This window comes from Phocoena sinus, chromosome 8, assembly GCF_008692025.1.
Source record: "Phocoena sinus isolate mPhoSin1 chromosome 8, mPhoSin1.pri, whole genome shotgun sequence".
Taxonomy (NCBI): Eukaryota; Metazoa; Chordata; class Mammalia; order Artiodactyla; family Phocoenidae; genus Phocoena; species Phocoena sinus.
In genome coordinates, this window is record NC_045770.1 from 7,516,310 (window position 1) to 7,529,267 (window position 12,958).

The following is a 12,958-nucleotide window of genomic DNA, read 5'->3' on the forward strand; positions in this document are numbered from 1 at the left end:
TGAGCTGGCGCAGCAAACTTCTGGTCCAGGTCTCCTACTTCGAGTTAGTCCACAGAGCGTGTCGGGGCCGAGCCCTGCTGATCAGCATGATCACGGACGTGCAGCTCGCCATCTTTGCCAACATGCTGGGCGTGTCGCTCTTCCTGCTTGTCGTTCTCTATCACTACGTGGCCATCAACAATCCCAAGAAGCAGGAATGAAAGTGGCGCTTTCTCCGCCCCAGGGTTCCAGGACATAGTCTGAGGCAAGATGGAGGGTGTGAGGGGCCTTCACACTTCACTTCATCCCTTCTACCCATCACAACATACAAAGCAACTACACCTGGATTTTGCCAAACAACTTTTATTTCCTCAAAGTCTTCCTTAACCTTATGGAACAAGAAGATACCACTGAATAGGGCCCAGCATAGGGCTACTTTATTTTCTACTCCCTCCCCCCGATATAAAAAGATAGATTTTTTTTGTGGTCCCCCCCCAAAAAAAAATAAATAAGAGCTTTAAAAAAAACTTCCTTATTGATAGTATCTTGCTCTTTTGCTTTCTATACACCATAATTTCTCTCTGAGATTAATGATAGTCTTTGAAAATTCCTTCTCCCTGCGTAGTTTCTGTCTCCTCCAAGTCTCTTTCTTTTCCTTCCTTCCTTTTCCTTGTCCTTTCTTTTTTAACTGAGGCATTACTCAAAAGTCTGCCACCTGGTTTGTCCACTCACTCATATGTTAAGAGTAGAGCACTAAGTCGCTGGCGGCAAGCCCGCGGACACACGAGCGCTCACCTGGGGCCTCCTTTTAGGATCATCGGGCTATTCCTTTGCATGATGGAGCCCTCCAGAACTTAAGTCTTTTCTCTTGGGCTAGTCAGATTGCCCACACGATTCTTCCGGTTTCCTGTGTGGAGGTAGGAACCTGGCAGGCAGCATTCTGAGCGATGAGGAAGAGAAGCGGGTGGCTGGAGGGAAGGTGGCCAGGGGTCATCTCAACACTAAACGTGCTGACTTCCACTTAACCTTCTACGTTTTGGTACCATCACCCCACGCTCACCGGCACCTAGAATCTCTAGACCCACCTCTGGAAGGAGCAGTTACCAGTCCTGTGAAGCGGGAAAGAGGATTTTGGCAGCCGTGGCTCAGATTCCCCTCGGCTGGCTCAGGTTTCCCCTCTCAGACCTGCCACGTCAGTTCCTCCTCCCTTCGCTTCCTTGGTTTGTCTCCTCTCCCTCTAGTCTTTATGGTAAAGGTAAGTCCTTTCATGCCATTTTTCGTGAGGGTTTTAAAGGAAACAGGCGGGCACTTGAACTGCCCCCTTTTAACTGGAGCCCAGGTCCCTGTCCTTCTGTCTCCCTTCTAATGCTTTATTTTTCTTCTTAGCCGTTTACTGACTCTTGACCTATTTGTCATTTACGGTTCCTCTCCTCCAACTGGACATCAGCTCCTTGAGAGCAAAGACTCTGTTTTGTACACTGGGTGTACTTTGCCTGAAACGGCACCTGACACGTGTTGGGCCCTCACCATACAGTCTACAGAACACAGTATATGCCACTTTACCGATAAGAGAGTGCGTGCGTGTACAACTGCATACACATACGCACACACAGAAAAGAGTCCGAAATTCAGGACGTACTCCGAGATGGGACGTTATCTCTGGGCAGTGGAGATATGTGTAATTGTAATTTTTTAAATTAGTTGTTTTGGGTATTCATTACATTTTCTAAAACAAATATGGATCACTTCATAACAAATATATTAAAAACAGAAAAATAAGCCACCCCTTAAAACTGAAGCCCAGGGAGGTTAGTAACTTACCCAAGGTCATACAACTAGTTAAGTGGTGGGGCTGAGATTGAACCTAAGAAGTCTGACTCCTCTATGCAATAGTGCTTTCCCTGCTACAGGGCCATCCTCTTCCAGGCCTTCTCCTAAGAGACCTGTGCTGCAGCCACTTTCTCCAAGAAGCAGCCCCATCAGGTAGGAGAGACACGATTAGTTCCAACCCCTCCTGGAGACACGTAAACAGCTGTCAGCAAAACCAAAGAGCTCAGTGAGGTGCCAGAGCGATTGCAGCTGCAGACTGGGAGGTCCGGGAGGACGTCAGAGCAAGAGCCCAACAACGTGATGCTCGCTGCTTGCTGCAATGCCCCCTGGGAGTGCAGGGAAGCAGAAGCTCACTCCCCTCAGCGCCGGGGGGCCTGTCTGAGGAGCGGCCCCAGGGGGTCCGCTGAAGCCAGATGCTGGGCTGGAACAGGCTCTGGAGGGGAGCACAGAGGGATGAAGACGAGCCCGCGGACAGCCAGGAATGATGGCTGCTTCGACTTCCGTGGGTGGTACCAACCGCCCTGCCGCCCACCCACTGTGACAGTGATGGACGGTGGGGAAGGAGGCCTGGGGCAGGGTGGTCGCAGCCCTTGTGGGGCTCAGGGCAGCAGCTGTTTCTCTACAGGGATGCTGTGGCGGCAGGAACGGTCACACCAGCACACCCCAGATGACAGCAGCCCCATCCACACCCGCTCCCTCTCTCCGCAGGCCGAGGAGCAGGCTGGTGTGCCCATGGCTAGCACAGAGCTCCGTCCTGCCTGTCAAGACCCTTAATTAGGGTCTCCTGAACATCCTTCTCCAACAAATAAAATCAACCCTGTCCCCCACCCAGACACGAAAGCCCAACCGCTTTCAGAGGCAGGGCTACAGACAGGAAAGAGCAGCTGCCTTTCTTGCTCTCTGCCAAAGCTAGCTTAGCCAAATCCCCAGGAAAATGCTGTTGCACATGAAACATGAAAGTGCAAAGCACAGACAGTCTGCTCTCCTTCCCACACACATGTTCAAACAGGCCTGCTTTCCAGCACTGCTGACGACTTCTCCCCGATGAGGTCATCGCGACGGCCCAGCCTGTGGCTTCTGCCCTCCCTCCATTATCATGAGCTGGTTTCAACTTACCTGACCCAGATGCGCAGGCTCAGGGGAGCAGGGGAGAAGCAAGAGCAAAGCGTGAGTGGGCTGGGAGGCCCACCCCACCCTCCGTCCACAGGAGCCGAGCAGACCCCCGGGTGATGGGCTGCCAGACCCAGGCTGGCAGGGCACCCCATCAGAGCATTCCTAGAGAAGGTTGGCAAGGGGAGAGGCTGCTGGGGGGTCTCCCAGGACTTGCGTTTTCTTTCCTCCTCTTGGGGACCTCCCCCCCGGCCAGACAACACCCTCCCCAGCCCTGGTGTCATAGAGACCAGGGAGCAGGCCAGAGGCTGGAAGAGGAGGCCCGGGGCAGGGTGTACACTGTCCCACGCTGCGGGACACTGAAAGTACCCAAGTGAGGCCTGAAAAGACCTCCAGGTCAAGGATAAACAGGGCTGAAGGGTGTGGTCAGGATCCTACTGGAAAGAAGCTTCAACCGCCCCACAGCAAACCTCCAAACAGCTGATTACCTGTCTCAAGGAAAGCACAGAGGTGCCACTGGAGACAGAGGAGAGGCAGATGCTGACTTTAGCAAGACCCTGGCTCCGGCAGGCTCCTCAGCGCCCCCTCTCCTTGGTCCTCCGAGGCCCGGGAGGGTCAGGAGAGGGTCTGACAGGACCTGACCTGACGGCCCAGCCACAAATTCAGTGACTCTGAATGCAGCCCCAGGGGTTACATCCTTTAGGGGTGGGAACTGCTGTGGCAGGACGGGAGTTGCATCTGAACAGAAGGATGACGGCAGATATCTAACGAGATAATGGAGCTGCCATCGACAGTCCTGGCGAGACCCTAACCCCACAGGCGGGAAGAAACTGTTCTGGGGCCCAGCGGACCAGACTCTAAGAGCTGTTAGACTGAACGCTCAGGAGTCCCAGAAGACGGCCTCAATCTCAACTTCCGGTCTAAAGGCATCTCCTTACTTCACTCTGAAAGGAGCAGAGGTGCCAAGTCTCAGGGCATCCTGCGTGTGCTGGCGCGAGGCGAGAAGGTGGAGGGCACAGGACACCCCGCCTCCCGGGGAGCCACGACGACCGGAATTCTAGGCCTTCGCTCACGGAGAAGCACGGATCAGAAGCCGGCCGCCCCGGCTGAAGTGGAACCAGCGCGTGGGTAATCCACCCTCGCCCACCGGTCCTGAGTAAGCTGACTTTCTGCTGACTCGAGCCTTAAGACTGCCACAGAGTCTTGGTGCCTTGCCCCATCTGAGAGACTGAGAGAGTGTGTGGTGGCCACATTTCAGGAGCTCACGATCTAGCCACTTCTAAATAGGCTCTGAACGCAACAGCTTTTCCCAGCCTCGCAGAAGCCACAAGTCTAAACAGAGAACTGAACAGAGGCCTCTGCTCCCAGCTGGTGAAGGAAGAGATGGGGGCACGGAGGAGGCCGCACCCGAGGGCTCTCGGAGCGCCGCTGGCAGGGGAGGGGCAAGCGAGGCCCGTCAGACAGCTGAGAGGAAGGCAGAACCCAGACTCTGGGACAAGAATTTTACTCTGGTGGTAGGGACCGTCCCGTCTTGAAGATTCTCCTTGCTGTTATTCCACTGTCCCTCGAAGCCCCAGAGAGGGCCCTGGCTTGCTGGTGTCAGAAGCTCTGAAGCACCCAGGGAGAAAGGTAGACAGAAATCTGCCATCTTTAGGTGGCCTCTGCTGGTGAAGAGAGACTCCTGTGGGCTGGCTCGCCTTTCCCCTGCCCCATTAAAGAAGCCCCATGTCAAAGCCCAGCTAGCTGAGTCCACTCCGCAGCTCTGTCCACACCGCTGTCCTCACGGGGAACAACCTGCCTTCACGTCTCCAGGTGTGGGAGGAGCTAAATGTGCACGGCCCACCCCGCCAACTCCCAGCATCACCCCTCCATGGCCACACACTCTTGACCAGTATCTCCCAGGTATGTCTGTGCAGCTAAGTGTAAATCTCCAGAGTTTGGGGTCTGCGTATTTGGGGGTACACAGTACTGTTGATGAACTGACAAGCCCCATGCAATGAGGGTCATTCAGGCTGTGAAGTAAGGACATAGCCAGAGGCCCCAGTCCAGGCTAATCTTTTGGTCTGCTTCTTTGTTTGGTTTGTTTGGGGATGAGGTTAACGTCCTAAAAAATCTCTAGCAGAGCATCACATGATTATATTCTCAAATAATTCAGAAGTCTAACCCCTAATCCTTTTCATTGGCATAAACACCAATAATGGTTCGGTGCTCATTATTCCAGTCTTTTCTTGAATGAATTTACATATACATGAACACATGTACATAGAAGTCTATTTTTTAAGCACAAGAGGGATGAGTCTTTAGGGGTTATCCGTGACCTCAGAGATCTCCCATGACAGTCCATACAGACCTCCTCCCTCCTTTGTAACAATTGCGTTGTAGCCCAGGCTGCGTACGCACCATGCCTATTAACCCTTCACACGCACAGGGTCACTTAGGTTGGTTTTGGTTTTATTTTTCATTTTTTCTATCACAAATGATGCTGCAGTGGACATTCTGGCCCCTCTTTGCGACGTGCATGAGTGACTGTCTAAGTCAGACACCTAGAAGTAGAAACGCTAGGTCAGAGGGACACGGGTTTCAATATCTCATGGATCTGGCCATGTCTGACACCCCACCCACCGTGCATGAGCACCTAGGACTCGCTCTGTGCAAGGGAGTTTGGGAGAAACGAGGCGTCTGTCTCAGCTCACCAACACTGGCTCCATCTGGGCACGGTCTCAATGGGGTAACTTCTCTATGGCCTAAGCTCCCATCCAGCATACTGAGACATATGTGGAAGGTCCCCTTCTCCTATTTAATAGTGACTCTCAGGCCGTTTCAAAAACCCACACAATGGCACCACAGGAACCAGAAGAGGATGTGGGCTCTAAACAAGCAGGGACAGAGGACAGGATGGGAAACGATGCTGGATACTGGGACCAACTAAAGGCCCCCTCTAGAGAAGAGCTGTACCAACTGGCTCCACCCATTGCCTATCTTCATCCTAGGGGCAGGCACTTAACGCAGATGAAAACAGAGGAATGTGCTCCAAAGATATTAACCCTTGGGCTGGAGCAGGGGTACGAAAACTCTTCTTAGTTTTCTTTTTTTTTTTTTTTTTTTAAACAACTCTTGAAAAATGTAAAAACCATTCTTATCTCATGGGCCATACACAAGGAAGCAGGCCAGATCTGGCCCATGAGCCATGGTGGACAAGAGAGCACGCAGGCTCCGGAGCACACACTGCTCAAACTGCACACTCAGGGAAGGCGAGACGGCCGACAAGCCCCGCTCCCCACCGTCTGCACAGCACTGGGCAGCTACCCACCCAACAGGGGCCTACTGTGGAAACAGACCTACCTATCAGCTCACTAGACTGTCAGCCTGGTTCTTCATTTTTAAATACAAATGAAGCAGGAATTCCCTGGCGGTCCAGTGGTTAGGACTCTGTGCCTTTGCTGCAGAGGGCCCAGGTTCGATTCCTGGTCGGGGAACTAAGATCCCGCAAGCCACATGGTACGGCCAAAAAACATTTTTTTAATAAAATAAATACAAATGAACTAACATTCACCAGACACTGAGGGAAAAACAGCTGAGGGAAAAAAGAATGACCAAAATAAACAACCAGAACCAGATCCCAGAGGAAACGGGATCATTTAAGGGTCAGGAGATAATTTTGAAAACAATTCTAATTAGTGTGTCAGAGAAAGTCAACCCAGTTTTGGCCTCTGTGAAGCAAGAGCTACACGCTATGAAAATGAAATAATCAGAGGAGCAGAAGAAAGAAAATTAAAATGCTGGCTCCCAAATGAAAACCTTCTCTGGGAGGTCTGGAGGACAACGTCAAGACCATCTACCAGTCTACAGAAAGAAAAGACAGATGGGAAAAGGAAGAGAACAGAAACAGCACATGGGACTGAAACCGTGCACCTCAGATTGGGACTTGAACCCACGTGGCCGGGACTCAAACCCAGCCAAAACCCACGGTCTTCCAACTGAGATCACACACCTGCTTTCAGGACTTAAGGAAGCTCAGGTTCTTGATGTCTCATCACAGAAAGAATTCAGTGAGAGACAAAGTGATAGGTAAGAAGTGGATTTATTTAGAGAGAAACACACTCCACAGACAGAGTGTGGGCCATCTCAGAAGGTGAGAAAGGCACCAGGGTATGGGGCTGTCAGTTTTTACAGGGGTGGGTGATTTCACAGGCTAATGAGTGGGAGGAGTATTCCAGCTATTTAGGGAAGGGGCGGGGATTTCCAGGAATGGGGCCACCGCCCACTTTTTGATCCTTACGGATCCTTGGAACTGTCATGGCGCCTGTGGGTGTGTCATTTAGCTTGTTGATGTGTTACGGTGAGTGTATACTGAGGCTCAAGGTCTAGTGGAAGTTGACTTGTCTGCCATCTTGGACCCATTTTGTTCTAATCAGTTTATGTCATGTCCTCGGGCTATATCATTCTTTCAAAGGCTGTGCCCTGCCCCCTTCCCTCCTGTTTCAAGACCAATATAGGAAGTCTAACAACTAATAGGATTTCCAGTAAGAGGAAATAAAGGAAACAGAGAGAAGGAAATTATCAGAGAAATAATAGAAAAAATATTCAGAGTGAAAGGCTAACATAAGACTTTAAATTGAAAGGGTCCAAAAGTACCCAGCAGAGTAAATGAAAAAAAAAAAAAAAAAATCCAACCTAGACACAGCATTACAAAACCCCACTACACTAAAGATAGAAGACATCTTATATACTTCCAGAGAAGGAAACTAACAGAGCAAACAAATGACAACAAAAAGCGAAGTTAGCTACAGAGAAATGAGAATTAAACTGGCATTGGATATCTTATTAGCAACAATGCTTTATTTAAGAGATCAATGCCTTTAATATTGGGAGGGGAAATAAATTTAAATTCTGTATTCAGTCAAATCATAAATTAAAAGTGAGGGCAGGGACTTCCCTGGTGGTTCACTGGTTAGGACTCCGCACTCTCACTGCCAAGGGCCTCGGTTCAACCCCTGGTTGGGGAACTAAGATCCCACAAGCCACGTGGTGTGGCCAAAAAAAAAAGTGAGGGCAAAACAAAAGATTCAAAGTTTTCCTCTCATTTATTCTTTCTGAGGAAGTACTTAAGAATGTACTTCAGCTAAACAAGAGTAAAACAAGAAAGAAAAAGACACAGAAGACAGTGGATCTAACCCAGGAAAGCAGCTGTGGAAGCGAAGTCTGTTGGGAGCTCAAGGCACGCCTTAAGAATCAGCTCTCCAGATCGGAGGGAAAAGAGAAGAGCATTTTGGAAACAGTGTTTCTGGAAGGAAGGAAGGAAATACATAACAAATGATTAATGTAAATGACTAGGTAAATTCAAAAACAGAGTACAGGTCCTCCTCACCTTATGATGAGGTTACATGCAGATAAACCCATCCTATGTCGAAAATGCATTTACTACACCTAACCTACACCATACCTCAGTCTAGCCTACCCCGAACGCGCTCGGAACACTAACGTTAGCCTGCAGCTGGGCACCACCATCTAACACAAAGCCTATTTTATAATAAAGTGTCGCTATCTCACGTAATTGAATACTGTACTGAATGTGAAAAACAGAATGGCTGTCCGGGTACAGAATGGTTATAAGTGGTTTGCCCTCGTGATCTCAGGGCTGCCTGGCAGTTGTGAAATACAAGTACAGCACAGCTGACAGAGAAGCTGAGGGACAGCAAAGGACAGAAGAGGTGCTGGGAAGGGAAGGCCGGAGGCTTCTCACCGATACTCTCCCCCAGCACAGTGACACAACCTATAGTACATGGAATAAGGACTAAAGATTTCGATATATTTAGGATTCCAAAGGCAATTAAGAAAAAAACCCTGGAAATAATAATATAAACATCAAAAATTGGGAGGAGGAGGGAGGGAGGGAGGGTGAGGAAAATGTAAAGGAGCTAAGACTTTCATCTTCCACTGTGGGAAACTGATAATGTCAAAATTGATAAATCAAGAAAGAGCTGCATAAGCGTATTACCCAGTTAAGTGTCTAGAAGAAATCACCAGAAGCACTAACCCCAGAAATTGTCTTAATGGTAGTTACTTCTGGAAGGCAGAACCAGGGTGGGCCAGACAGGCCAGAGCCTGTCTCTACTTGACCGAGTGACTGCACGACTTTGATAAACCCCCCAGCCTACCCCAGACATTCTTATTCAGTAGGTCCAGACTCTGTATTCAAGAAAGCTCCTCAAGCAATTCTGATGACTAACCTCTGCATCCCATTCAGAGCTGAGAAATGATGATTTTATGACCTCATCTGATACCGAAGCGCCCTGAGGTAGGCTAGTCGGCTACTCGATTCCTCATTTCTCATTCAGAGAAACTGAGTCTCAGAGCAATTCCGTGATGTGGCCCTGAGACTGGGGTACTTCTCGTGTTGGGTGACGCTGGCGCCCTTCCCCACCCTGCTCTGGTGCTGTCCTGGCCGAGACCTGTCTGGCAAGGCTTCCCCTGCTGGTCACGGTTCAAACTGCACTTGTCCTTCAGCTCAGCTGTGCCGGGAGGGCTGCGGAGGACACCCGAGGGGACGGGGTGAGAGGCCTGTGCCAGTCTGTGCTAAAGCGCAGCCACGGAGCCTGGCACCGGCCCCGTCCTCCAGTCGTTGGAGGAGGCCACACGCCACCCTCCCTCTGCCCACTGGCACTGTCCCGAGTGGGCACCACACAGCACGGGGCTCCCTCGTCCGCAGAAGGCAGAACAGAAACAAAAGTCTGCTAGTGCCCCAGACCCAGAGGAAGGCAGGAAGCCTTAATCAAACACTTTTACTTGCAGCAACAGTGACTAGAAACCAAACTTGAGAATGAGGGCAGAGCCCTACAATGCACCTGGGGAATATTCTTAGTTCTTCCAAGGACTTGCCAGTTTTTCTTAATTTTTAATTGGGAAATATACTGTAAATATTAAATGTGTGTGTGTGTGTGTGTGTATATATATATATATATATATATAAAACACATATATATGTATATATACACACACACACATTTTACATGCACACATATACACACATATATACACACACATATGTACATAAATATAAAATATATACTGTTTAAAGACCTAAAATAAAAGAACATCCATGCATGGAGCACACAGCCCAAGAAACAAATATTACCCGAAGTCTCTGCCCTGCCCCGCCAGGGATAACCACTTTGCTGAGTTGGGGTTTAATCACTTCTCTTTTTGTCTTCCTAGTTTCATGAGGCATGAATGCATCCCCAAGCAGTGTATTGTTTAGTTCTGCTTGTTTTTCAACGTGATCTAATCAGAATCGAGGAATCACACGGTGAGTATTTTATGTCTTGCTTTTCCGGCTCTATGCGTGTAGAGCCTTCCTTCCTGACGTGTGTAGCTGGGTGGAGAAGTACTCCAGTGCAGGATTTACTTACTTACTCTTATTGTTAGTTGTTATCTGGACTGTTTCTAGTTTTTTCTATGCTGCCAGGAAAACTCTAATGGAAGTGGCTGGCCTTTTAAAATGCCCCTCCTCCAGAGCCCCAGGTTTTGCCTCTGTACAGAATACCGGGCCTGTAGCTAGATAGCTAGAGTTCTGGGAGTTCCCCGCAACCACGAGAAGATGGGATTCCCAGGGGTCCCTCTACTCCCCGGCCCGGCCTCACTCACACACAGAAGCCTTCTGCTCTGAACCTGAGATTCCCCACCCCTGCCCTAACAGCAGGGAAAACAATGGCCTTTTCAGAAGCAGTCCGGATTTCTGAGTCACACCCCTCTCCCTACTATCTGCCCCCTTCTTCCCCAGGTAAGAGAACAGAGTTCTCAATGAAAGGGCTCCATTGATGGGCCACAGGGCGTGAAAGCGTGAGAGCCGGAGCAGGAGGGGACCAGGCTCTGCCCTGCCATCTGGCCCACACGGTCCTCACATTTGCCACATGGCTACAGGGGGAACAAAGGAAACCGGACCGTGGTCAGGGCCAGGCGTGTTTCCCTCTGTTACATATATTGTTCCATTTAAGGCTCATATAATTTTAAAGGTGGAAAAACAACAACAAAAGATGACTAACACTTCTGAGTACACACCATATGCCACTGTGCTAAGTGCTTTAGATACCTTATCCCAGTGGGTCATAACCCACGACAGTGGTGAGGAAATTAAGTTAGGAGGTTAAGACCAGCATCTAAACAAAAGGAAACAGACAAGACTGGAATGAAGATGAGAATACTAGAGCGCGTCCCATAAACGAAGGGTAAGTACTGTTTTGTGAATTCTTTCTGTACCTTATATTCACATATATTTATCTCTCTGCACTGGGTCGCAATGTAAACTATATATCTCTCACTGTGGTTAGAGGCTAAAAAATCTCAGAACACCCTTTCTTGTCTCATTTATTTCATAACCATCCTGACGTAGGTTCAGTTACTAACCTAATTTAACAAGGAAATAACTGCAGCTACTTCCTCGGCTTCATCTGGGCCACACAGCTCGGTCACCAACCACCCACCAGCCTCCCGCTGCTCTGTTTCTCTTTCCTCCCCCAGAACACGTGCTGCAGCCTCCGCCCAGGGCATTCTCCCCGCCCCTCTCACCAGCTCTTTGCACAGCTGGTTCCTTTCCATCCTTCAGGCCTCAGCTTGGGGGTCGTGTCCACAGAGCCCTGGTCCCCAGCCCGAGCAGCCCCTCTCCTGTTCACGGCCGTGTCGACGTGTCTCCTTGTTGCCGTCTGACTTCCCCACTACGACTCCAAAGGAGGTAACGTCTGATGCCCTCGCCTGTGTGTACCTGGCAGCAGGCACTCCCTAATCTGTTGGTTGAATACAGACACTCAGGTTCTCACAATTGGTAAATGGCAAAGCCAGGATCCCAGCCGGGGGAGGGCGGACCCCTTGACCCCTGCACTATATACGAAAACTACGAAACAGCACCAGTAAGTGATAGCGCTTGGCTGGGTCGGACTCCGACGTCTGTGCTCTATTAGGTCAACGGGGTAGGGGGGCCATGAGGGCCTCGCTGAACAGCCTTTTGTGGTCGGCTGAGAACTTGGAAGGGATAAGTGAGGAGACAGCAAAACCTCAGGCTAGAAGACAAAAAGTCTGCCAAAGAACAGAGAAATACCAGAAGAAGTCCTCAGGGCAGCCAGCTGAGAAATGAGCTGGTGACTGGGATTGGAGAGGCGGGGCCGAGAAGCCTGAGGACCAAGGCCAAAGGAATACCCTGGCCGTGCTGCCACCTCGTGGCCGTGGAATGCTTGGCCCACAGGAAAAAAAAGAGAGGCGGGCTGGTCTGTGGGTTCATTCTTCAGGGGTCATTTACTGAACACCTGATGCAGGCCTGGCTGCTGGGGCCTGGAAATGAGTCTGACACGGCTCCAACGTCCAAGGACCGCTGTTCCCTACATCCGGGCAGTGACCCAACCCTGAGAGGTTTACTTCCCTCTTTTCACAGTAGCTCGTGGGGTGCCCCCTCCCCAAAACAAGACTGAGAGGGCAGAGATGACCTCTCATTCATCTCTGAAGCTCCAGCACCCAGCACAGGGCCCAGCACATCAGAACAGTTACAGTGGCTACAATTTAATAGGTGCTAAGTGCTTCTAAAGACAGCCCATCAGTTCCCACATTTTACCTCTGAGGTACTTATGAGATCACCGAGTGGAGATGTCAAGTCAGTGTTTATTTCAGTATGAGCCTGGGGTTCTTGGAGAGGTCAGAGATGGGGAAATAAACGTGAACATCACCCACAGATGTGTTCAAAGACCAGGACCTCTCAACGAGTATCGCGTGCATGTGGCTCACCTGGGGTTTTCGCTAAGGAGCATACTCTGATTCTGCGGTCCGGGGCGGGCTCTGAGAGCCTGCATTTCTAACAAGCTGTCAGGCCATACCAGTGTTGTTGGTCCACAGACCACACCGCGAGTGGGAAAAATCTGGAACAGAAGTTGACAAACTATGGCCAGAAGGTCAAATCCAGCCTATGGCCTGTTTTCCTACATCCAGCAAGATAAGAGCAGTACTTTTATTTTTAAAAAGGTTAAAAAAGAAAAGAATATGTGACAGAGACCACCAG

The 12,958-nt window shown here is 50.0% G+C and overlaps 2 protein-coding genes and 1 non-coding gene across 3 annotated transcripts in view; 2 read left to right on the forward strand and 1 right to left on the reverse strand.

Annotated features, from left to right (window-relative positions):
- The window catches only part of DCPS (decapping enzyme, scavenger), a 34,339-nt gene that overhangs the window by 17,727 nt on the left and 3,654 nt on the right, over window positions 1–12,958 (reverse strand). The window lies entirely within an intron of this gene.
- Window positions 11–364, forward strand: LOC116758629 (dolichyl-diphosphooligosaccharide--protein glycosyltransferase subunit 4-like). The gene has a single exon (XM_032641623.1). The coding sequence runs from the start codon at window positions 87–89 to the stop codon at window positions 198–200; it is 114 nt and encodes a 37-aa protein (XP_032497514.1). The 5' UTR covers window positions 11–86; the 3' UTR covers window positions 201–364.
- On the forward strand, window positions 6,323–6,395 carry TRNAK-UUU. Its single transcript has one exon. It is a non-coding gene; the product is annotated as a tRNA-Lys (tRNA).